The 23,160-nt window shown below is 39.4% G+C and overlaps 1 protein-coding gene across 4 annotated transcripts in view; it reads left to right on the forward strand.

The window, feature by feature from the left end:
- The window catches only part of ZFYVE28 (zinc finger FYVE-type containing 28), an 83,923-nt gene extending 60,987 nt beyond the window's left edge, over positions 1 to 22,936 (forward strand). For 2 of the 4 annotated variants that reach the window (XM_017727736.1, XM_008645088.2), the window contains 5 exons: positions 5,986 to 6,140; positions 6,711 to 6,827; positions 8,387 to 8,491; positions 19,602 to 19,705; positions 20,646 to 22,936. In XM_017727736.1, the coding sequence (XP_017583225.1) occupies positions 5,986 to 6,140; positions 6,711 to 6,827; positions 8,387 to 8,491; positions 19,602 to 19,705; positions 20,646 to 20,777 (613 nt within the window). In that variant the 3' untranslated portion in view covers positions 20,778 to 22,936. The remainder of the gene's footprint in view (positions 1 to 5,985; positions 6,141 to 6,710; positions 6,828 to 8,386; positions 8,492 to 19,601; positions 19,706 to 20,645) is intronic. The other 2 variants (XM_017727737.1, XM_017727738.1) reach the window with 1 other exon arrangement.
- Positions 22,937 to 23,160: the final 224 nt, after the last annotated feature.

A 23,160-nucleotide genomic window follows, 5' to 3' on the forward strand; every position in this document is an offset into this window, starting at 1 on the left:
GAGATTTGTTAAGGCCAACTAGTGCAAATGAATTTATATCATTTGAGTCCAAGGAACTGCACTGCTTTATAATTTGTGGACAGTCTTTCATAAATTTTTAAATGAACTCTAATTTATATTTAAGAATTGAGCTACTGACCCTTTGTAAAAACTTTTAACATGGTTTATAACTGTAATGTCCTTTTATGTAGAACATTAGGAATGTGTGGAATCACAGAAAACTTTTTGCAAAGTTTTCATGTTTCTTTCTTGTCAAGGGTCTCACCTGCTACTGCACAGCACTTACCAAACTTTCCTAGAGAGCACCTTGGTCTTAAAATGCATTTTTGCATCAGAATGGTACCATGTAATGCATGCATTTTGAATTCACTGTGAAGTGGATTCACCAGCTTTAAATTCACACTACAGCAGGAGGGTGTTACCTGTTTTCTTGCAGAGAATTACATTGTACTTCTGCCTGTGCTTGTGTAGTTTGCTGGAGATTTCAGAGGAAGTGAATAGGAATCCCTGATGTTGCAGGTATTTTGATAACATAAATGGTAAGGTTAATCACTGAATTACGTATTAACACTGTTCTAGTAAACACTTGTAATATTGTTACAGAGTTTTTCTCTTAGACTTAGTTGGGATGGGTTTGTGTGGCTGAAACTTGAGCCCTGTTTGTTTACAGGCACCAATGACAACTTTCTGAAACCTATTCCTGAAAATCAGTTGTTACCGAAGACCTTGCCTGAAATCAGACACTTAAAGGGTGGTCTTGATTTCCTTTTAGATTTGGTGACATAATTGTATCAATATATTTCTGTTGAAGCTGGATGATCTTTAAGTTCTTTTTCCAACCCTAACCATTCTCTGATTCTGTGATATACAGTAGAATGGGTCTGTTGGGCTTTCTCCTTTGCAAGAAGTAACCCCCTCTTGGTTTTCATTCAAGATTTTGAAAGACAAAGAAACAAAACCAAAGCATTTCTTTTAAAAATGTTTTTCTGATTAATTTGAAAACATGAAAATTCAGTTGATTTTTTTGTATTCATCGTGTTTGATACATAGAGCTTTTAAATTTTTTGTCTGTCACTGCTGTATATTTAATGCACCTTTTAAGATACTCTGAGGGTTTGTTTGTGAATAATGAGAAATTCTTTCAGAGAATCTCATACACTCTGCATTCGTTCTGAGCAGATTTCAGGTTTAAAGAACAAAACAGACGAATTTGAAAGGTGACATCTGTGAGCAGACAGATTTCTAGAGCTGTTGAGTGTGTTTTGAGCACAAATGTCAAATATTTAAATTTGGACCATCTTTGAATCAGTTGACTTTGGTTGTTTGGTTTTAGACTTTGCTGCTTTCACTGGTTTTGGATGAGTGTCAATGACCAACAGACACAGCCCAAAGCCTACAGTATCACAGATGGTTACCTAAAATGTCTGTCCACTTCTGAAAATGTCGGTCATAACCTTCTCGTTCCACAGTCCTGTTTTCCATTATGTATACATACTACTACTTGAACTGGTGCAGAAGTGTCCTTTGGAACACAAAAGCTGTAAAGCAGATTGTTTTCACAGGTGAAAGATGATATTACATACAATTACATTATTGGCCTTTGTTTGCATGTACATATTTGGCTAAATTTCACAGTAAAGCCTTGAGACCAGGCAACCATTCTAGAGATACATCTTGAAAGTGTTGAAAGAGTCTTACTAGTCTTCTAATGTAATAAATGAAGTGTAATTTTAAAATGGGGAGGTGCAGCCAAGTTAAGCAAAAAGCTAATTAATTTATCTGCCACAGGGTATCTGTTCCTTTACAAGGTATGAGCAGGTTTACTGTTCGGAATCAACCTTTGACATAACATCTTATTTCTTAATATTCACCTTCAGATGTGTTAACTTTGCAATGTTTTTACAGTCTGAAAAATAAATACATGATAAGCATTGTGTCTATGATAAACATTTCACAAGGGGAGTTCCATGTGTATTTTGGTGTTATCTCTTTGTAACTTAATTCGTCGGGTAATTCAGGGTTCCCTTCAACCAAGACATTGAGAAAATGAGGACTTGTCTCCAGCAGTAGGATGGCTGTTTGTATTCTGCAGTGAGACATGATTCTGCAGATACTGGCTGTGAAACATTCCAGATCCAAGCATAGTCTGACATTAATGAAATGCTTCCTAAACATCTGGTATTGGCTGAGAATGTTGATCCAAATTATCCATATTAGATAAGCCAAGTAGGAAAGGTGTTCCTTATTGAAAAAAAACAAAACAAAGTAGGCTGAACCCTGTAGATCACGTTTCAGGTGTGTTTTCTATAATATCAATTTAAAAAATCATGAGAATCTATTTGCATGGATGCAATGGCTGCTGTTTGGGACACCCTGTTATAAAAAAAAAAGCTCGCTCTTTTGCTGTTTATCTGAAACAATTGCAGTGTTTCTGTTCTTACAGTATTTCTGACTGTCTATACAATTTTGGGTTTTTGGCTATGTTCTTCAACAGGAAGATATACTTTAAAGAACAGATGGTTGTTGTTCTTTGAGAGTAATTTTTGTCTAAGACTTGGTTGTGTTGGTAAAGGCAGAGTAATTTTTTCTAACTCTGTAGCAATTCTTAGGTCCAGTTTTAAATTTTTCTGGAGCATTCATTTTTTTCTTTGTAGTAGCACAATCAATTCCAAGTACAAAATACCCTCTTTTCTCACCTCCTGTATGTGGGTACTATACTTTACATGTGAGTATGCATATGGAAGTATGTTATAAATGGGAATGTGCAGACGTGCTGACCTTCCATCCCACAGTGCTGGAGCAATTTGTATGTGCTCTGTGCTGGGGATCTTGAGGACAAAACAGTCCCAGCCAGTCCTATGGTGACATGACCAGTCTTAATGACACACTACAAAATCTAACAGAGTAGTCTGCAACAGAAGTAGGTCAAACCATGTTCCCTGAATGAAGTAGGTAAAACTGTGTTCCTCTAGTTGGAGGAGGCTCAGAAAGGCAAACATTATTAGTAAAATTGGTCAGAATTGTGGAATGAGCCTTTCTTCCTTTCTGCAAAATGGCAAAGGACCAAGTAGTTTGTATTCTTGAAAAGCACTTTTCACAGCTCTCTGCCCACTTAGCACCTTACTTTGAAATATTTCTTCAGCTGTGATTTGGAGGGAAAATTCATCCTTGATTCAGTAGCCCTGCTTTCCCTTGCATTAAGGTTTCTGTGTATTGGGAGTTTTGAAGAGACCTTTGTATTGGGGTTATATAATAACACAGACTGCACTTGACTCTGTCAGGAGGTCCATGCTCACCTTGGAGAGCAATTTATGGTGCATATGTGACTATCACTACGAAAATACTTACATAAAATAAAAAAAAAGTAGAGGCTATTTGGCCATGTTGCAGGGCACAGTCCTTTATCTGAATGTGAGAGGGGTCGTGTGAACAGGCAGTCGTCTGACTGCACACCCTTGTGAGTCAGGAATCGCTTCCTGGCTCTTGCTGCCTTCAGTTTATTCCGTCGTAAGCCACATTTGTACATGACCTTTTCATTGTCTTGAACAGGCCTTTCCGTGCTGATAGGCTTGCTGTTGTAATATCTACTGTATCCCCTATGGAAAAGCAAAGGAAAATTGAAAGAGAATTCTCACTTCATTCTCAGTGTCTCTGATAAGCCCAGTCAGTCATGGTGCTGCTGGAAGTGTAAACATAGAAATAACATCTCTTTACAAGAATTTTCTTTTGTTAGTAGCAGTAGATAACATGAACAAAATGAGTCTCCTGCAAGCCTACTCTTTACTCTGTGTTTGAAAGAATGGGGGGCCAATTAAGATACTCATGCTACACATCTTCCATTGATATTTCTATGAATAACTAATGTCCAGTACTTATTTATTTTCAGTCTGTTTTTCCTAGGGCTTTTAAGATTGCATGGCCTAATTATTTCTCTTTTATATTTCAAAGGATTACCTGTGGAACCTACAGGTAGAATTTAAAAAGTATATTGTAGGAGCTTGGGTGGGTTGGACGGTCGGGACGGACGGAGACGAGAGATCTCTGAAGTCAGATCTTGGAACATGCGGTTTATTGCAAAGGGCGTGGGGTACAGGGGCACTGCTTAGAGCTGCCAGCTGCAGCTCGGAGCAGGCCCAAGAGAGCAAGAGTGTAAAAGTAAGAGCAAGTAGGTAAGGGTGGAGTAAGCGAAGAGGAGGTAAGTAAGAGAGTAAGCGGGTAAGGGAGTAAGTAGAGTGGATCCTGAAGTCCTGGTTACAATACAATAAATCATCTTCTGTACTGAATATTCTAATTGTCACTAACCAATCTAATACAAGATACAAATCCTATAGCATTTACATACAGCCTATAAGAATTGTTATATTACCATAGAGTGTTACATCTTAACTCCTAAAAACTACTCTTTGGACCCCTTCTGCTGAGCTAGTAGGGTCTGCTCTGACCCTTGGACCTGCCTGCAAGCAGAGGGTATTGTTCAATCAAGAGGGGATTACCTTCAGTCGGCCATACCATTGTTTTCCAGTTGTTCAGTAACTAAGACTTGGTATCTCAAAGGTGGCCTTCATTTCGATGTCGCTTATAGTTTTCATATTCCCAAAATCTTTTGTCAGGCAATCATATTTATAAGGCTTTCCTGTTTCATCTTCCCCAACAGTATATCCTATAAAATTTTGTTACAAATAATTATGTTACCTATGTGTCTTACCCCAAAATAACTATTCATGTGTACTGCCATAAGGATGGGATCTGCAAGATGGTGAATGTTTCTGCACCTGAACAAAGGAGATTGAACTCAAAATGTGTTAGCATGTATAACAAAAGAAGTAATTTCTACTTACACTGTTAGTAACTCCTTTTTTAACATGGTAGTTGTCTGCAAAGTGAAGAGCGCTGGAGTTTTGGACAGCAAAAGTATGATTATAAGCAAAATAGTCTAGATTTTTGTAATAATTGCAATATTCATTTCTTTCCAATATGTGGAGAAAAATGGTTTAGTGTTCCGTCTGGCTTGAATGTAGTAGAGTAAGAAGGCTCCTGTCTCTTTTGGTCAGCACAGTGAATCCTTAGGACTTCAGTGTAATTACATCCTGTGCTCTACTCACATTTAAGGGTTTTTAGGAGTAAAGTGCTACTTTTCCCCTAAGTACTTGCTGTTTTAAAGAAGACATCTTGATTTACAAATATTTAAGGTAATTCCTGATATTTGAAAATTCCCCCCAAACCTCCCCTGCTGTCTCAGGTTGTTTCAAGGTTCTTCTCTGTAAGAGGGAAGTGGTAGGAGTGGTGGTGGTGGTAAAGGTGTGAGAGTGTCTGGGACCTGGTTTTTAAAAGAAAATTTAAATTTTGAGTAGACATTTGGTGACACATTTAAATCTATTTAGAGTAGATGAGCCATTCTTTACAATAGTTTGACATTTCAGCAATTTCTACTGTTACATTTATAAGGGAATTAACCTACCTCTACTGTGTAAATCATATTTTATTGCTGCTCTTTCAATTTTTTTGGTGAAGTTATATTTAGATTCTACTCTTGCTATTTTAAGGTAACATAATTCAGAATTTCTTTTTTTTCCAAATAATTTCCACGTTCATAAATTTCTTAAGTTGACTCAGAACTCACCTTCACTTTTTTAGTTTGATATTTCCCTTCAGGATTTTTGGTGGAGTTATGGTCTCAGGACTGAGCTTTTAGAAGAATTTAGTGTGAAAAATGGTGCAGCACTTTGTAATAGCTAAGGAAAAATGCAATAAAATACAGACAAGTGATTTTCTGCTTAAAGTTTTTTTGCAGCTGTCACAGAGTGAAAACCAAATGCGATGGTGATTAGTTACGTGCTGATTAACTTCAACAAGAATTTACAGCAATTAGTTCTGGTACTATAGGGTCTTGACTGAGTCATAAATCCCTTAGGATTTGCTGAATGTCCTGAACAACTGAGTGAAGATTTACATTACTTTCCTTTACATTATTTTTTTCTCTGACAGCAGTTTAATGACAAGTTCTTGTTCATCTGATGACATCGATCAGGAAGAAATCCAGCTCGCTTTGCAGGCTGCCAGAATTGCCACACGAGAGAAGATCAGATCTAGATTTCATGGCAGTAATGATCTTATTCACCGCCTTTTTGTCTGTATCTCAGGTATGAGAAATACTAAATGCATAAACTGTTTTTTGGTGGGAGCTTTTTGAGTTTTTGCCCATCAAGTTATGGTAGAAAGGCCTAGAGAGGAAGTTTCAGGAAGACTCTGTCTTTGGGGCCTAAGTTGTAGTCTGGTTTAGAAGGACCTGTTACCTGTTTGGAGCTTACAGAATCAGAGATGCCAGACATGCTGATGCCTTTAGACCTGTAGTGTTGAAGAATTTGGGCTTATATCAGGTTTGATTTTTTCCTGGTGATGCCTTATTGTGTTCAAGGAATGAAATTTGACTTAGCAGTTCTATTTTCATGCAAAATGAATCTCTCAGTGTTTCCTGCCAAAGGATAAGGAAGATATGTATTGACTTGCAGGTAGCATAAAAACCAGAATGTAACTTGGCCGTTATGGAGAATTACTTTATTTAGATGTTCAATTTTTATTCCTAACATGAGCAAGTGATCCCCTGAAAATAAGTGAGGCCATTACTGGTAGTAAGAGGCAGATTTAAGTACTTTTTTTAAGGATGGTGTAATAGTCTAGAAATGATTTACCCATTTTCTCAAACTCTTAAGGTGTTGCTGACCAGCTGCAGACAAACTATGCTAGTGATCTGAGAAGTATCTTAAAGACCTTGTTTGAAGTTATGGCAACCAAACCTGAAACAGAAGACAAGGAAAAGCAGAAGAAAGGTAAAAGATCTAAACATTTGTTTTCTATAGCAAATTTCTGCTGGCAGCAGCCCTATGGGGTTCCATAAACTATTTGACAAGAATTCCCTTAACATATTGTTACCTTTTTGACAGGACTCACTGTACAGTGATTTCACCTAAGTTTAAATGAAGTCATAGAAACAGACTGTAAACAGGTTGAAGTTACTGTATAGGAACGCAGGAGTTAGTCTTAAGGCGAATACTAAAGAGTTAAAGTCTTCAGAGTCCATCTGCTGTTCACATATTTCTGTGTGTTACAGCAGCACTGTGTTTGTAGCCCATATAGTTTATAGCCCATAACCTATGCGGGGTTTGGACTTCGTAGATTTATTCCCCACCCCCTGATTTGTTTCACACTGGGTATGTTTTAAATTACCAAAGAGCAGACTATAAGATGGGAATGTTCACTGAGATGCTGAAATCTGTCCTGTCTTGAAGAAATTGAAGAATGTGGCTAAAAAATAGAAAAATAACCACATTTGAATTCTTGGTAATTAAAGTAACAGAACCAGAACTAGATCATGAGCCAACGAAATTTTTTTTTTCCCTCTATGACCATTTTTATTATTTCTTTTCTAAGCAGCAAGTCTGGTAACTTATCTAAGAATAACCATGTCATCCCAGGAAGGCTGAAATTACCTTTGTCCTTTGTTATGATTAGAACTACCAGCATCTGAAAGTGATCAGAGCTCTATTTTTTTTCCTACTTCCTTTCCTACAGTTTGAAAACTTTGTCTTTCTCCAGTTTCATTTAAAAGCATTGAGGTTTCTATGTGAAACAGTTAAAAGTTGGACCAAGTTAGCAGAAAAAATCTACAGTCCCAACTCTGCAGTGGGATAATGCACAACATGCATTACAGTCTTCTATTACTTCTGGTTGGAACTTCCACAACAGTTTTATGGTGGCAGCCTGTCATGATGTGACAATAGACTGGGGTTTTTATTGTTAAAAAAATAAATGGGGTTAGACAGAATTGCTAGAGAGAACACAAGAGCTCCTGGGCCTTCAAGTAAGAGTAATAAAGAAACTGGAGCTGTAAAGAATTATCACTGGGAAATATATATTAGTCAATAGTACTTGGATGGATATAATTTCTAATGGATGAACTCTTGCATTAAAAAAGATGGTATTGACAAAAGTAAGCATAAACAAAATGAGCAGGGAAAAAGGGGAGTTTTGGGATGAAGTTTCTCTTTGATATATGTGATTTGATGCGTGTGATTCACCTTGGGAATCTCTCATCGTTCTCAAAATCTACTTATTTTAAAGGATCCAAGTTAAGAATTGGGAAATAAAATGTAGGATGCAGCTAAACTAGCAGAAGTAAGAGGACTGCGTGTACTGTAATAACAGCATCTTTCATTTCTGTTGTCATCCCAAAGAAGAATAGGAGACTTGTAAATCACTGTTTGTGTCAGGGTAAAGAAAAAGCAAGAAGTCTAAGAAGGTGCTACTGTAGTCTAATCCCAGAAGTTCTAACATGAATCTTTCAAGTGAAAATTGGAAAAATACGAGTACTTTTTGAATTGTTTTACAGTTAATCATGGTTTAAGGAATGCAGCATTGGAAGACTGTGCTTTATGTCAAGAAAGTATATCATCCTCAGAACTTGCAGCAAAAGCCAGAGATGGGGACTTTGAAGGTATTTTCTTTTTTCTAAGAATTAAAATGAGACAACACTGATGTGTAAAAAGTGATCATTAAAATGAAAAGTCTTTTAGTGTTTGGCTCTGGAAGGTGAGTATAAAATGTTGTCAGGCTGTGTTTTAGAGACAAAGAAGGTAAACTGAGCATATTTCTTTACAGCCTCATGAAACTTGTCTACAAATTGTCATATTCAGTATGAATTCCTCTATATCAGTGTAGAAAGGGTCTGTATATTAAAGGCTTTAATACAGTGTATGAGGTTACATCTGATGAGTTTCTGAGGGCTATATGAGATGCAAAGCCCTAAGTAAGGTCTTCTCAAACAAATCTTGAGAGGGTTTTTATATCATTTGCTGTATGTGGATGTGCTGCTTTATCCCAAGGTAGAAGTACCTTTCGTATTTTCTTTACTTTTGTCTTTGATCAAGACATTTTGGTTCATATTTCCACATTCTTCACCACATTATTTTGAAGAAAAGGATAGTTTTAGGTAAATCTGCTGAGGTTGCTCAGCTCTCTCTGAGTACATGGTAAGAACGAAAAAAGCATGTAAGTCTCCAGGTTCTGCTTGGGGTTCCAGTATTCTGAAAGCTCATGAGTTGTTTGTCTTTTATTAATCTGAGCTTCTTTGGAGTTAGTTATGGGCTAAAGTCCTATTATGGCAAATACAGTATGAAAAATGGATTAAAAAAATCTCAGAGCACTTGCAGTCAAAGAATAAGGAAAAAGATATATGAGATGGAGCAAACAAGAAAGCAATCAGCTTTGATCTTCAAGGCTAAGTGGTGGTTTCAGCACACCAGGAGCCCAATTATCAGAGCAGTAATATGTCTGTGGTCAAGTGAGAAGTAACAAGACAACCATCAACTATGAAACTGTATCTGAGCTTCCCAGAAACTCAAGTGTGCAGTAATTTCCCTGGGCTTTAAAACTTTGATGTATTGTTATGTATTTGTCCATGTACACTACTGTCCTTCCAGTGGGAGGTTTGGAATGCAGGATGATATGGGTGATAAGCAGTGTGTGCCTCTGCTTGTACGTGGAGGGTGGTGACCAACAGAAAAGAACTACTGGTTCATGTCATTTGTAATAAAAATCAGAAATCACAGGGGAAAAAAAAGAACTCTTAAAGATTAGAATTTAGAGTAATACTACTTATTTATGACTTATTTTGTGCTTATATAAAACCCATGGTTTGCTTGCATACCCTTCTTCTGAAGCTGCAGGCTAAAGGATCTAATGTTTAGAACAGCAGGGCTGATTCATGTATAATGCACTGTAGAAATATTATCTCTTCTGGAGGAAGATGGTTTGGAGGCAGATAAAGAACTATTCAGTAGTCATTTTAATTGATTTTTCTATTGTGCTGTAATTCAGAATGTCACAGAAGGTGCAGGAAGGAACAAATCTTTAAGCAAAATCCTTACTGTGTATAGGCTATATTGCAAAAGAGTGCAAGATTATTCCTTCTCTACCATTTCAATTCATTGTCTTTTGTTTTGGATCGATGCTGATGCTGTCGGTGAATTTGACTTAGAGAACTTGAAAGCCAGTTATTCTGAACTGCAGGATGCTAAATAACCCTCTCACAGTGGATGTACATTTTGTCACAGTGAAGTCACTTCTCTTCCTGGCATGTTGCTCAGCTTTTAAGGTTCTTCAGCCTTTCATGGCAGCTGCTACTGGCACGGGGAATGTTTTATGTTTAGAGAAGTGAGTTGGGATGTTATTTACTGAAATAAGAGGACAACAGTCTGGATACTTAGGTGATGTTACAGCCAGTGCAGTTAAGGGGAATCTTTGAAAGTGCAAAAGTCCCTGCAGCATGAATCAGTTATGTCCCTGCCCTAAGTGAATGGTAAAACCAGATCTGTAGTATTTACAGCATATGCAGATGACTTCAGCAAAAACAACCCCGTGCCTGCACCTTTATTCCAGAATAGCAGATGTTCTGTGTGTGCCTGTGTGGTAGAAAGCAGGTCTTTGTGGGATAACCGAGTCCCTTTTGAGTAAGTAGACATGGATGCCAGAATGAGCTTGGCTGCCTTGGCCCAATGTTGTCCCATGCTAACATATCCTCTAAACAGAGCCAATTCCTGCAGTGCTCCTGCAGGTATTCTGCTTTTGGTACCCACACAGGCTCCCTGGGAAGGCTTGGCCATGTGGCACCAGTCTTCTTGCAGGCTTTCTCTGGGAGCCTCCCTTGGTTTCTGTGTAAGTGGTTATGCTGCAAATATCTACTTGTACAAACCAGTACAGCTCTTCTGACTGTAAACTGAAGAGTGTAGTGTGCTGTTACTTGGCTCTGTTCCTGATGGGCAGGAGTTTTATGTATCCCGAAGAGACAGAGGATGCTGGGGAGTATGGAGATGAGCTCCATCTTCCAAAACACAAGAAGTCACATGAAGTCTACAAAAAGGGGCATCTGAAGTGGGTCAGTTTGTTGAATTTATGGGAACTTTAGAAACACCCCTCATCTCTGATACATGCCGAACCCCCTTGTCCCTCCAGGTCACAAGTTGTCATTGCTGGCAACACTGTACAGACTTCTTTCTGAGGTATGCAAGGATAGCTAATGGGATACATGGTTTTGCCATCCTTGAGGCATCCAGTATGAGGCGCAGACTTCCACCAAGATTTTAACCTCAGCAGCCACGTGCTTTCTCCCCCTTACACCACCTCCCCATGTACCTTGTTGTTGCTGGTCACTGTGGAAGGAACAGCCCCTGACTTTGGGTGATGTTTTGGTGCAGGTGGAGGATGTCTGGTGGTTAAGGCAACTTTTGCTGCTTGAACATTGTGCCCTATTTCTTTTAGTAAGCCTGGTGGATTTGTCCTTCAGGCCAAATATGGGCCATGGGCCATCAACAGGAGTATAGGAATACACCATAGCTATCACTGTAAGTGGATTCAACACAACATCTGAGAGCCTTGCATCAAAGTTAATTAATTCCTTTTTTGTACATCAATTCTATACCTCAAGTCATTCAGTTATTTCAGCTGACTATGAAAACAATTTAAAGCAAAGGAGCACATCAGTAGCTCCTCCTTCTGCCATTGTGGCAGAACATGTATCAAATTAAGAAGGTCCAGCCAACTATCTGCCAGGAAAGCTCTTCCCTATTATCGAATAAATCCCTCTAAACAAATGTAGCAAATGTTTAAGATTGTATTCAATTAATGGTACTAAAAAAAACCCAAAAAATGGAAAGCAAGCCCAGCAACCTGAACAAATAAATGGCTTTGAGATTCTACTGAAGGTTTCAGCCTCTATTCAGATTATGAAGATGTATCACTTGTTTTTGTCAGATTTCTCATTCTTATTGTATATAAAACCCACCAGCTGGTCTGGGCCATAAAACAAATATGAATGTTTATTATGAGCCAGCTGACATTGGCAAGGGTATAAGAGTTAAATCCTGTGACCTTCTGAAGGTTGAAATACAATAAACTACAGATTAATTGGCATTGCAAAACAAAAACATGAGCCTATGCTCTGTATGTTAATCTTTGCTGTCCTAATGCTCTAAGGTTTTTTTCACAAAGCATATACATTTATACTTCATGGAGTATTAAAAAATTATATATATTTATAGGGAGAGAATGTAAAACAAATTTTGTTTTCCTATAGTAGAATATTAATTTATGCAATATTCCATAAGTAATTTTTAAATACAGTAAAATTTCTTGTTCTGGTTGTATAATGGAGGTCATGGCCAGTGGGGGACAAAGTTCTGTGTATAAACTAAAGCAAATTGTAGTGGCAGATGCTCAGAAGGCAGCAGGTTGGGCTCTTGGCTGCCAGTGGTGCTTGCTCTGAATTGCAGTAACAGCAGACAGGGGCTGTGTTCTGGGAACTTCCATAGTACTGCCTTTCTCCCTGTGCCCTGGTGAGCTACAAACCAGCACAGGAAGAAGCTTGTGAGGAAGTTCCTGAGCTCCAGCTTGGACAAACCACTGTTGGATAACAGGCTGACTGAGAGTGGGCAGCATGTGTCACACACAGTGTAAAGGAAACCTCCGTGTTTGAAAAGGTAAGCAAATTGCTCTTACTCTACCCAGTATAAATGCATCCCTGTCAGGACAGAGTTGTGTCGTTCTTAATACGCAGTACAGCTTCAGAAAGACCAAACACTGGGGAAGTAGAAGTTTGATGTCTTCCTGCCGTTTATGCATCTGGTGTCATACTTGTAGCCCTAACAGAAAACTTGCTTTGTATTTCCCAGCAGATTCCCATGTATATACATAGGTTTACACACACACAGAGTATCTTCCTAACTTCTTTGGCTTCAAAATTGCCTTTTTATGTTTTCATTTATCAGTTTGTTTATGGGACCAAGTGTAAGTGGGATGCTGCTCGCCGTATTTGGGAGCATTATATTTATCCTTGTGAGTTTGCTGATTTTAATACTACACTTAGGAAAATCTGAGTTTTAATACATGTATATTTTGGGGTAACTTATTACTCAGGAGGATTGATCTGTTACAACTGAGGGAAATGTGAATATTTATAATTACCCATTTAATGAAGTTAAAGGCAGGCTAAGAAAGTGAGTTACGCTTCTTGTCATAGAATAAGCATGAGATATCTAGAAATCTGAAGATTTTCTCAAGGGAAACCAGCAAGCATTATGAAGCTGTTGGTGCTCCATGAAAATACTTGCTGTAGCATCTCTGCTCTCTTCAGCCTTACGTGCATTTTCACTCCTTATCCCTCTGGCACCTGTACAGAATTGCCTTGCTTGCAACCACCTAGTTATAACTCCAGACATTAATGGATTTGCTGTGGCTGCCAGTACAAATACCTGTTTGTGCCAAGTAGTGTTAGTATCTGCTGCACAACACACACTATTTCTCCCTGATCCCTTGCCAGCCCACCCGCTCCTGTCTAGTCATAGGCCCTGACTGCTCTCTAACCAGCAGCACAAGCACAACTTAGAAGTTCACAGTTCTGAGGCTCAAGCTCTTGTTCTTGTTGCAGTAAGAAGTCACCAGGTCAGGAAAACCCACCCATGCTCCTGTATGTGAAGAATCTTATCACCACGGCTCTAGAATTACCTGTCAGCCCCAGCTGAATGCTTCGGTTTTTCTTTTGTCCTCTATGTGCCTATGGTTACTCTGTTATTTATCATGATGATCAGCAACACCTTCTGATTGAAAGAAGTTAAACTGTTGCACAGTTCAGTGGCCAAACATGTTCTGTCCACCTTGCTTTTCACTTTTTCCTTATTCAGCAGCTCTGCTTACACTGTGTGAGAGAGGAATCTAGCATTGAACTTCCATACGGAAGCAATGTTTTATACAACTGAACATATTTAATCATGCCTGTAGACTTACAGGATTCTTACAGGTTTTAGGCTGTAATGTAATAATTCTATCTGACTTAGGTTTTAAGAACTTGCTCAGAGCCTTTTCCCTTTTTCCCCCTCAAAGACTATTCCTCTTTGTTGGCACTATGTGGAACTTGTTGAGACTTCCTTGCAGTACTTACAGGAAAATATCCCCTAAATACTGTAAAGCACAGGCTTATTCAACTCCATAACATCATAACTGGGATTTTGATTAGGTTTGAAACTTTTTGTCTTATAAATACGTGTATTGAGTGTTCTGGTATGTTGTATGTAGATCTAAATAATCAAGTTTTTTGCTATTTTATAATGGTTGGTAGGTCTTACAGAGAATATTCCTACTAATTTTTATTTGGAAGATCCAAGTCTCTGCTCTGTCTTATTTAAAGATTTGACCCATATCTCAATGGAAACCAGTGTTTTCTATGAGAGTTGCTCCATTTTGTGTAAATAATTATTTTGCCCAAAGAACCAGTTGCTGATCATGTACCTGGACAGAATGGACACAGGACAACATCATTCAAGGTGATACTGAATCAGGCAGAGCAGAGGCTTGAGCCCAAGTTTGCAAAGCTCTGTGTTTTGGTGAAAACTTTCTAGATTTGCATAGAAATTCCATCCTAAGAAAGCTATTTGACAGGAGCTGAGCTCAGAAGTTTGTACCTCTTTTCCCCTCACCCCCAAAATTTTCATCAAATTATATTAAGCATGCTTTTTTTTTTTTAATTGCAAGCTGGCTGTAATCAACACTGAATCTACTGAGCAAGGACAAAGATTACTTTGGTACAATTGCCTCTTAGGAATCTTACATGAGAGTCAGAGATTGCCCAGAATGATGTGTGGAAAATGATGATAGACAAAAAAGGTTCATTTTACTGTGGCAGTTGAAGTGAGGGGTAAAGTCAAGTCACCTTAGTTTTCTACTGTCTGTGCTTAAAACCATGAGAATTTACAATCCTTCTTTCATCAGAAGAGCTCCAGCAAACCCATCTGACCCTTTTTTCAGCTGTGAGGGTAATGCAGTGTGACGGCTGCAGCGGTGTCAGTTCCACAGGCTGTTGTAGGAGCAGCCCTCTTCAGATTAGTTTGGTAGAAGTGTAATCAGGGTTATTTTGCATGATGTGCTCTGAAATCCAACACACATCAATGCAGAGGAACTTTCAGTTGGAGTTCTACATTAGGAATACTTGATAAAAACAAAAGATGCAGAAAGAGGTCTTTTCTTTGAATTGTTTGACTGTAACACGAACACCACCACAAGCTTAGGGTTGAGCAGCTGCTCTTCAATGGGGAGTCATGGTGTTGTTTCTGGGAGTCAATCATGTTTCTGATTTGTTTCCTACCAGAGGATAGATTTGCTAGCTTAGGCCTTTTGCAGTCTCCAACAACTTTGGAGATTGTTTCTCTCTCTGCTTCGGTCTCCTGTGTCTCAGCACCACTGAATGAACTTCACCTTCGCAGTTGATGGATCCGGGTCCAGGTTCTCTTCCTCCTGTATTCTGAGACAGAGAGATGATCATCTTGGTTTTCTAAGATTAGATGGGACTGCATTAGGTTTATTGCACATATTTAAGCAAAATTAATTAATGTGTTTTTTGACAGTTTACAGTGTCTGTGATTTTTTTCATCCATGATTATGGTTTTCTTAAAGCTCCAGCATCTTGGATTGATCTGACTTTTAACTTTAGGAGCAGAAAATGTTTTTAGCTAATGAGATGGCATAGACATGTAAAGGTGAATTCTAAAAGCTACAACATAAAATAAATAGACTGTAAAATTTCATGGTTTACGAGAAATTGTAATGCAAGATGTTTGAATAGTTAAGAGCCTTTTTCAGTCTTAACACTATTTAATTTTATCTTTTGCCTTTTCCTTTCTCTAAACTTGTTTCTTATTCATTTAAATACTTATTTCTCTTAATTTCTCTGCTGTTTTTTCTGAGCATGCTTTTAATGTTTTCTTCTAAAATTTATTTCTGTAGTCTGTCTCATTAATCCCTTCCTTCCCTTCCTCCTCCTCTTTGATGTTTGTGCTGTGGACTTCATCCGTTTCCCAGCAGACTTCTCCAAACTCTCATTGCATGATAAAGCACCGGGCCAATTAGCCCACGAACAAGGTTTTCCCTCCCTTCCTTGTCCAAATCCCCGAAGCACAGGCAGATAATGCTTTAGAGACTGGATGTTGCTATTTGCTGCAGCATGCAGAGCTAATGGAGCAGCATGGCCTGGAGAAGGACTGTAACATAAAAAGCCTGTGGATGCGGTGCTGCTGCCCTGCTTCCAGCACATCTTCAGGCTCATGCTTGGGGTTTAATTTGTGTAACACACTCTCTGCTCCTTGCATTGAAGCTTTATCCCCTCATGAGAGTGCTCTTCAGAGAGTATTTCAAAAGCCTGTTCTATAAAAAGCCCAGTGACTCAATCCTTAATGTGTGTAAGTCAGAGAGGCCGCTCCCAGGGTTGAGAGAGATGAGACTGGTGAGGGGAACCAAGGGGTGGGATCCTCTTGCCACCGGGGCTTGTATGGGCTCGGAGAGATCAAGTCATCAGGACTTCATCCTTCCTGCCAGGGGTGAGCACTTTGGCTCCAGTTCAGGATTGCATTTTATTTCTCAGAGCATAGTCTCACAACTTTGTGTTTGTAGTCAGTGTAAGGCCATTTTTAGTCAGCTGGAAGGAAAGGCATTGGGGTAGTGGCCCAAAGTTCCCTATTTTAAATGTTATTTCAGTGCTGCACCACTGTATGATTTTGTGCAAGACATCCCTCTCCTGATTTCTCCCCACACACTGACTGTAGCTGGGTGATGAGGATTAAAGCAATTACATTTGTACAGCATTTTGAATATTGAAAGCTGTTACATAACCAAGTGTTACTATTTGGGGGTGTGCTGCAGTGCAGCAGATCCTGGTGCGAGCAGTTGGGATGTTGGGAGGGCACTAAACCCCTGAGGCAATGGGGCACGGGACTGGCTATGCACCTCTGCTGATGAGTCACTGTCTGGGGAAAAACGTGCCCTTTAGCCACTCTACTGATGCGTTAATTTAGTGAATCAGCTGACATGACACCAGCGTGGAGGCAGAGAGAGTCTCTGCTGCAGGAGAGTGCTCTGTGGAGAGGGCTGTTACTGTTTCTGTACATTGCTAATAAGTCGTGAATTATTTTTTACAAAAACAAAGTTTTCAAATTAATTCATCTGTCAGTCAAGTGATTCTGTAACCATGAATTATGGATTATATGATTATTATTAGTTTAAGGTCGTTATTTATCAAAATTTGGTGGGTGTTTTTTGGCTTTTTTTTCAGTTATTCTTTCTATTTAGCATAGAGGGAAATCCATGCAAGATTAATTAAGAAATAACTTTTTCAGCATTGCACTTACAGGGCAACAACAGAAAAAAATAGGGGGAATAAAAAAAAGAAAAAATAACCCTGTCCCTCCTCCCCAAAAACCAAAACAAACAAAAAAAGCCTCTCAAAGAAACCCAAACCAAAAATTAAACAGCTGATAAGAAAAGCTGCTTTCTGTTGATGAGTTCCAAAGTCCTTGTGGGGAGGTTGTGTTGGCTTATAATGTCTGTGGACTACCTGTGATCTGAGGGAAGGAGTGATGATGGTTCCAGCTGCTGCAGAAGTGACACATCACGTTGGGATGCTGCAGGGGATGCAGAAACGGCCTGTGCTTTGTGGCTTTTCTGTGAATATTAAAATCAGTAACTATTTGAACCTGGCAGCCCACACTGCAGTACAGTTGATAAAGCATCAGTATCGAATTGGGCATCTTACCAAACCTGCTTCCACCAGATCTGCAGAGGGAGACCTGGTGGCACAGAGCTTGAATAACTTCCTACATTTTGCTGTCTTCAAAATGAGTGAGAATCACTGGACAGTTAATTCTCTGAGAACACAATCTTTGTAGAGACAAGTTTTAAACAGGAACATTGTTTTTGGTTCATGTTTTCGCTTTTTGTTTCGGATATATGTGATAACCCAAGGAGCCTCCTGGATGGAGAACATGGGCATGCTCCGTCAGGCTTGCCATGGTTTCAGGTCAGAGAAAGTGACACCATGTTTTCAAAAGCTACCTTATAAACTGATATTAGGAGTAAGTTTCACTGGGCAAGATAGATGTAGTGTCTAGGGAGATTGCAGAGAAGGAAAAGCATTGGAAAGGAGTATCTCTTGGCTCCATTGTTATTAATGCTTGACTTAAGCTGGCAGTCCTACATCTCCCTGCTGCTGAAGGGAATCCTGCCTTTGAAGTAGGAATTTGTAGCCTTGTGTCCCCACAGAACATTTCTGGTGAACTGTTCCCAGGGATGAGGTGAAGGCTTCTATGTGCAATCTCCTTTTTTTCACCACATTGGTCATTTCTCTGCACATCACCTTCTGGTTTTGGGTTACTGGCCCTGTAGGTGTAACTTGTATCAGACCAATCAATTAATTAAGTGAAGGATAGCTTCCTTAAGCTAGTTCAACTTTTAAGTAGTTTCAGAGAAGCCTGTAAAAGCTGAGTCAAATTCTAAGTTCTCTTTGGTTTTATTAATCTGCTTTTGGAGCAATTTCTTGCATTGAATGCTATATCCTTTGTACTTTTAATTTGACAAATGTTGCAATGTGACAAACACATGAAAGCTGGTCATGGTTATGTTGGAACAAAACAGTGGATTTTCATTTAATTATCTTCTTTCTGCCTGTAGCTATAGCCCTCTTAACCTCTGCATTAACTGCACCATATATTTTGTTGTTTGACAGTATGCTCCTTGAGGCAGGGATCTTGCTTGTCAGGTTTATAAATCAGCAATTGCATGGCTTGCAAACTGTAAATAATACTCAGAAAGAAGCTGCATACCGGGAACTTGGGTAAATGCATCAAGCAGCTCATGTTCACTGTGTCCATGGGTTCCTTCTGGATACAACTTGCTTTGCCCTCATTAGATTTTTACCAACTTAATTAAGCAGTCAGCTTCATCATTTCTACACTTGTAACTCCAGACTCTTTGAGATCATGTCAGCCTGTTGTGAGCAGAAAGAGCTCAACAGAAGGGAGCCTGCTACCTTCTGCCTTGCCAAAACCAAATCATTTCCCTGCTTGTCTTTTATGGGAGGCTGGAGAGCTCACAGGAGACATAAACAACTGAAACATGCTGTTCACGATAATGGGTGTGTTCTTTCTCTGCTAAGCCATGTACACTTGATTTTGTGGTTTTGCTGTAGTTACTGGTGACTTCCATTAAGAGTCCTGATAATTTAGCAGATGGTAATCAGGCTTCAGGTTTATTACCTGTATAGTTGCTTGCCTAACTGCAGCAAAGCAGTTGGCCTTTCTGTAGGAAGGCTGAAGAGGCTGGGAATGATCTCCACTCTAAGCTTGTTTTGGGCAGCACTGACAAAAACACCTGTGATCCAGCTCTGCTTTAATAATCTCTTGTCTTCTTACTTTATTTTGCTTATCTCCTTTTCCCTGCCACTTGCATTTGACTAAGATAGATTTTATTTTGATTCCAAAGCTCTCATGGGCCATTTTAGTGCCTGATGTGCTCTGCCCAAAGGTGAGTGCCTGGCAGAGAAGGGGGGAGTTGAGCCCTTCTGGGCATCCTGAACTCACTCAGCTGCTGTTTGCAAAGCACCTGGAGAAATGCAGATGAAAGCAGCTGCTGTTACATTTTATTCTCCCTACTTCCTTGAGGATCTGGTAATCACACGTTTGGTTTTATTCCCTTTTGATTTATGTTCCCTTTTGTTGCTGTGTTTCTGACAGATCCTCCTGACTGGGTTCCAGATGAAGTCTGCAGCTACTGCACTGCATGCAAGGCTCCTTTCACAGTCATTCGCAGGAAGCACCACTGTCGGAGCTGTGGCAAGGTAATGACTCAGTCAAACATGTGAGGAAGTACCCACCAAAGAGAGCAGCAAATTCATGTGGACCACAGAAACTCGGCTGCACAGCAAAATGTGCATGCTCAGCCAGGGTTCTCAGTTCGCAGGTGCTTTTGTGTGCCTTGGCTGCCAACTCTCAGCCTACGTTTACAAAGGGTTGGGGGGGGGTTTGACTTTTATACAGCAATAAGCTGTGTAAAGCTGAAGGCAGAATTCCCTTCTTGAGATCCTAGAACACTCCCCACCCCAACACAGAGTCACTCTGGACTACTGCTGTAAGCTCTAATGAGCCAGGGCAGCCTGCACTGCCAGGGGTGATGCACACACAGCTGAGCTGCAGGGACAGTATAGTATGTCCCTTTGCTTTCTTTCCAAACCTTTGCAGGATCACTGTGGTGTGTAGGGCTGCTGCTTTGCAAGTTTGTGGGGGAGGAAGAGGGAGCGAGGAAGAAAAAAAGCAGTCATGTACCTCAGGAAGCCAGAAATCTGCAGTCCCATTTCGCTTGCTGGCTGGTGTGCCAGTTAAAAAGGAAAAGGGTAGAGAAGCTGCTTTTGTTAACCATGTAGTGGACTTGCAGGAGTATGAAATTCGGAGATATTCACAAATATTCCCCTAGTCTTCCTTTAAAACCAGGGGAGAGATGCTTCTTTGCACCTCTGATGAAACTGCCTTCCCCTGTGACCTGCAGAGGTGGACAGGTCTGCCTTGGCTACTGTCAGTGCTGGGCACCCTCACCAGAGGGACTGAGCCCGGCCAGATAAACTGGTCATTGGGCAGGGATTGCCTGCAGAGGCCCTTCACTTGCTCTGCTGAGGACGGTGGTGGTGCCAGCTCATACCATCTTCTCTCCCCTCCTTTGAAATCAATTTTGTCCCATCCTGTTCTTCAGAGGAACTGAAGAGAAATTTCCCTCTTGTTTTTCAGATCTTCTGTTCCCGCTGTTCCTCCCACTCTGCTCCATTACCTCGTTATGGCCAGATGAAGCCTGTCCGTGTCTGCACTCACTGTTACATGTTCCATGTCACTCCTTTCTATAGTGACAGAGCTGGTATCTGACATATTAAACTACTGGTGTGTCTTCTGGAGTCTTACACGGACTGATACATTTGACCTAAGCCAAGACTTGAAAGAGGGACCCAATGAGGGCACGTAGGCTTTGACATCCATTATTATAAATTTTGTACAGACAGTTTTTATTGCATTTTACTAAGCTGCTAAAGGGAACTATGAAGCGTCTGTAGCTCTAAGGCTACAGTACAGTCTTCCATAAATTTATAACATTAATGTTACGATGCCATATGCAGAACAAATGCACTGTGTGGAAGGAAATAGGGCTCAGAGAATTGCTGCTTATCTTACATGCTAGGAACAGAGTAGCCAGTTAATTAGTCCATCCCAGCGGATCAGTCCCAAAGCTCAGACACTCCTGTGCCCACTGGAATTCCAGCATGGCTGTGGGCATCAGCACTCTCCCACCTGCTGCCATTTAACTTCCCCATTACTAGATTTTTGCTACCTATGCTAGAATTAATAAAAGCAAATCTATTTCAAATCTGTATTGGATATTTACAAAGGCAAAATTTTCTGCGAATCCCATAGAAAGCACTGAAGGCCCTAAAACAGTAATTCCTGTTGCCTTTCATTTATCAAGCAGAGCAATAACTCCAGGTTGTCTTCTAAAAATTTTTACAACTTCCAGTTCCATAGTTTGGAGTTTTGGAGGTATTCATAATCTGAATCATTTATGCTAAATCCTGTTAGTAAAAGTCTAATACAGAGGTTTGGTTTCTATATCAGCATTTAAAACTTAACAAACTTCAGAGGAAGTGGTTACCAAATAAATTAATTCATATTAAAATAGATATTTTTTACAGTTTGGCAGCAAAATTTAGTAGATGAGACAAATTATTTCTCCCATACTGAGATTTTTTAAAATATTTTTTAAAAGGCAAATATATAATGAGGTATCCAAAAGGTCCTACAGAATGGTCAGTCAGAGAAGGGTACTTGTTGTCCATATTTGGCAGAGTAACCATGTAAAATAGTGCATACTGGTACTTCACTCATGCTAACAACTCAGAAGACATTTGTATTTATTTGAAACACTGGGGAATAATTTTTATCTCCACTTGGAGAGGAAAGAAATAAGACTCACACGGATTCATGCTATGATCTTGCATGAACTATTGCAGTAAGAGCTCTCTGAGCACTGAGGTTTCAAAGTCATTTGGACGTGCTTTGAGTTGGGCACATGAAAAGCAAGACAGTGTGTGCTGTGGTTACAGAGGAAACGAGATCAAGAGCTCTTTGCTGTGCCCCCTTTCCTGATTCGTGGTGTTACACACTGTGTTTCAAATACAGAAATGGATGAGGAAGTTGTTTGTGGTATCACGCTTGAGAAAGGTTGTCACTCAAAATGATAAGGCAAAACTGGCCAGTGTTAATTTTTTTTTTTAATTTAATTATTTTTGGGGGGACATTCCCTTTGCTCAGTGGTTTACTGTTCAGTGTTAATGAGCCATATAAGGGTGCTGCGGTTTGGCACTACTGTCATTTTGATTCAGATGAAACAGCTTCACTTAGTTTATGTGTAATGCACAAGCCTTATGATGCTGTTTGTAGACAATGTCAGCTCTGATGTGTTATTTTCACCTTATTTATATTTTTTATTATTATTACTTCCCTGAAATCCTTCTCATAAAATCCTTGGGTTGGAGTGTCTGTATTCACCAGAGTTTGGAAAGGCATGGGGTTGGGTGATTGGTGGGACATGGGTAATGCGGTGCAAGCAATGATACTTATTCAGGCTTAAATCTCAGGCTTCACATTGCAATGATTATTGCAGTTTTATTTTTAGGAAAAAAAAAACACACAAGAAATTTAATGCTTCTTTTATAGGATGAAAAAATTGCAACAAACTTCAGTTGTGAAATAAATATGCACAAAAAGTTGCTTCTGTGGAAAAAAATCTTATTTAATGGACTGAATATTTATTTAAGCTTGTTTTTATTTTGTAAATGCTGTAATTCAGAATCATTTCCATAAATATGATATTTAAAGATCTCAGACACTATAGTTTCTTATGTAAATACAGACTCCTATTTCTCTTACTGAAAAGCACAATGACTATATCGATACTAATATACATTTGCCTCAAGGAAGACTTTCATCTTGTAATCTCTTCAGATAATTAAAGTGTCAGGACTTTCTACTTCCATGTGCTGGACTGCTCTTTCATTTTGAGGTCTGTTTACATGGAGTGACAGCTGCCATCCTGTCAAACAAACTGGCCTTAACTCTTTCTCACTTTGCAAATAACATCAAAGAAATTAGTTTAAATTTGAAAAGGGAAGTCACCCATACAGTGAAGGCATGGTAAATCAACACTGGAATACCAGCCTGTCACTTAGCATTGCCTTGTGCTATCTCTTGCCACCAG

Source organism: Corvus brachyrhynchos, unplaced genomic scaffold (assembly GCF_000691975.1).
Source record: "Corvus brachyrhynchos isolate BGI_N302 unplaced genomic scaffold, ASM69197v1 scaffold80, whole genome shotgun sequence".
Classification (NCBI taxonomy): Eukaryota; Metazoa; Chordata; class Aves; order Passeriformes; family Corvidae; genus Corvus; species Corvus brachyrhynchos.